Genomic DNA, 2,104 nt, shown 5'->3' with positions numbered 1-2,104 from the left:
GGGGATGAGTTTTCTCCAGCCTCTTTAGGAGAGCCCAATCTGTCGAGAGCCCTTCTAGACACAAGCTTCGAAAAGACACCAAGTCTCCTCCTCCTCCACCATGTCCACTTCGCTGAGAGTGAGCCCATCCGTCCATGGGTACCACTTTGACACAGCCGCCCGAAAGAAAGCGGTGGGCAACATCTTCGAAAACATAGACCAAGAATCCCTCCAGAGGCTGTTCAAAAACTCTGGGGACAAGAAAGCTGAGGAGAGAGCCAAGATTATCTTCTCTATCGACCAGGATTTGGAAGAGAAGACCAGAGCTCTGATGGCCCTGAAGAAAAGGACCAAAGACAAGCTGTTTCAGTTTCTGAAACTCCGGAAATATTCGATCAAAGTTCACTGAACAAGTAAAGCAGGAGAGAATGACTGAGAGGACACGAACACTTAAAGAATGAAACTGCGTTTGTGCGCTCCTGACAACATGCCTCCTGCCTGCTGCTGCCTGTCAGCCTGGGTAAGGACCTCCAAGCCTGAGAACAAAGAGGCTGTAATTGACTCAAATCCATTTCACACACTGAAAAGTTGCCGGGACAGGAGGCAGAAACACTCCTGGCAGTCATGAGCAACTCTCCCGATGGGAATGGACTGTTGTCGGTGTCCGGGGGAAACAGAAGATTCTGCTGGGAGGCATGCGGGTGACAGCCAGAGACAGCAGGAAGAGGTATCTATCCGATATCACTCCAACAGACCTCCTGGGGCAGTGGATTGTTTCACTCTGAACTTTTTTCAACAAGCCAGAGGCAAGAGTGAATGCCACACGTGTTTACAGATTATATTTTTTTGGGGTCTACTTTGAAAAAAACAATTGCCAAGCCTCAAAGTTGTCTGTTGGAATGGACTTTAGAAGATCAACAATTGATCGTTTTATTTTTATGCATTATTAAAATGCCTAAAAGTACACACCACATGGGTGTGAGTAGAAACTCAAGGGACTGTCTAAAATGACTTCTTCAGAGCTGTGCAATTTTGTCTTGCTCTTCTGATCTATAAAGTGCTTTTTTTTAAAAAAAATACATATATATGTTTCATACTGGTTGCACAAAAGTTAAAATAATTGAATGAAGTACTGTGAAAGTATGTTACAGAATGAAAAGAAAAATTTAACAAATGCTAAACTTTGCCATGATTAAAGTTTCATAGTTATTGCATTTTTTAATACTAGCATTTGGTAATTACACTCAAAATATTTTCTAAAGATGCAATAGTTTCTATAATTTATTGTATGTGGAAAGTGACCTGCAACCATAATAAATTATTTTAAATGTAGTTGATTTTTGTCTTCAGTATTTGATGCTTTAAGGAACACAAAAGAGGATTCTTTTAGTACAATAGTTTTCTTTAGACAATTGGCTCTTTTAAAAATGTACTTTGGGGGCGGGGGTGACTTTTCAGTAGCTGGCAAGTTCAGTTCCAAGTAAGTTCTTATGTCATGTACTCAGGAAGTTTCTCTATCCTCAATTGCTTTCAAAGTCTCATGCATAATCACTGAAATTTTTAGACTGAATCACTAGCTGTTACTATATTCCCACATAAATTGTAGCAGATCTTTAAAAATAGAATCATGGAATCTTGGACCTGGAAGAGGCATTTTTCCCCCCCTTTAATAGCATATGCAGAAAACCTGTTTTTTTTTTTTACTCCAATACATTGATAAACATTTATTTTCTCCATAAAATAGTTTATCTTGTGGTTAAGACAACCCTTCAACTATAAGCAGAAATACATTAGTTATTAGGTTTCTTTACATAAGCCACTAATGTTATAAAATAAATAACTGTTTTTCTTATTCCTATGTAAAATGAAAGGAGCCAGGATGCTATTCTGGCTACTACTTCTCCGTAGGAAGAGGTAAAAATTCCTCAGCAATTCAGCAACCCAGAAGTCCCTACTGATGTTTAACTCTTGGCTGTTAAAAAGTTTCCAACTAAATGGTAAAGTCCTACTTAATAATAATTAACATTTATATGTCTTATTGCATACTTTTTACAACAACTCTGTAACATAGATGCTACTGCTTTTATAATGCCCCCTCCCTATTCCCACCCTCACTTTACGCAAG

The 2,104-nt window shown here is 38.8% G+C and overlaps 1 protein-coding gene across 1 annotated transcript; it reads left to right on the top strand.

The window, feature by feature from the left end:
- On the top strand, nucleotides 1-1,311 carry TCIM (transcriptional and immune response regulator). The gene has a single exon (XM_072635106.1). The coding sequence runs from the start codon at nucleotides 101-103 to the stop codon at nucleotides 386-388; it is 288 nt and encodes a 95-aa protein (XP_072491207.1). The 5' UTR covers nucleotides 1-100; the 3' UTR covers nucleotides 389-1,311.
- Nucleotides 1,312-2,104: the final 793 nt, after the last annotated feature.

The sequence above is a fragment of the Notamacropus eugenii genome, chromosome 1 (genome assembly GCF_028372415.1).
Source record: "Notamacropus eugenii isolate mMacEug1 chromosome 1, mMacEug1.pri_v2, whole genome shotgun sequence".
Taxonomy (NCBI): domain Eukaryota; kingdom Metazoa; phylum Chordata; class Mammalia; order Diprotodontia; family Macropodidae; genus Notamacropus; species Notamacropus eugenii.
This window is presented reverse-complemented; position numbering and strand designations above follow the sequence as displayed.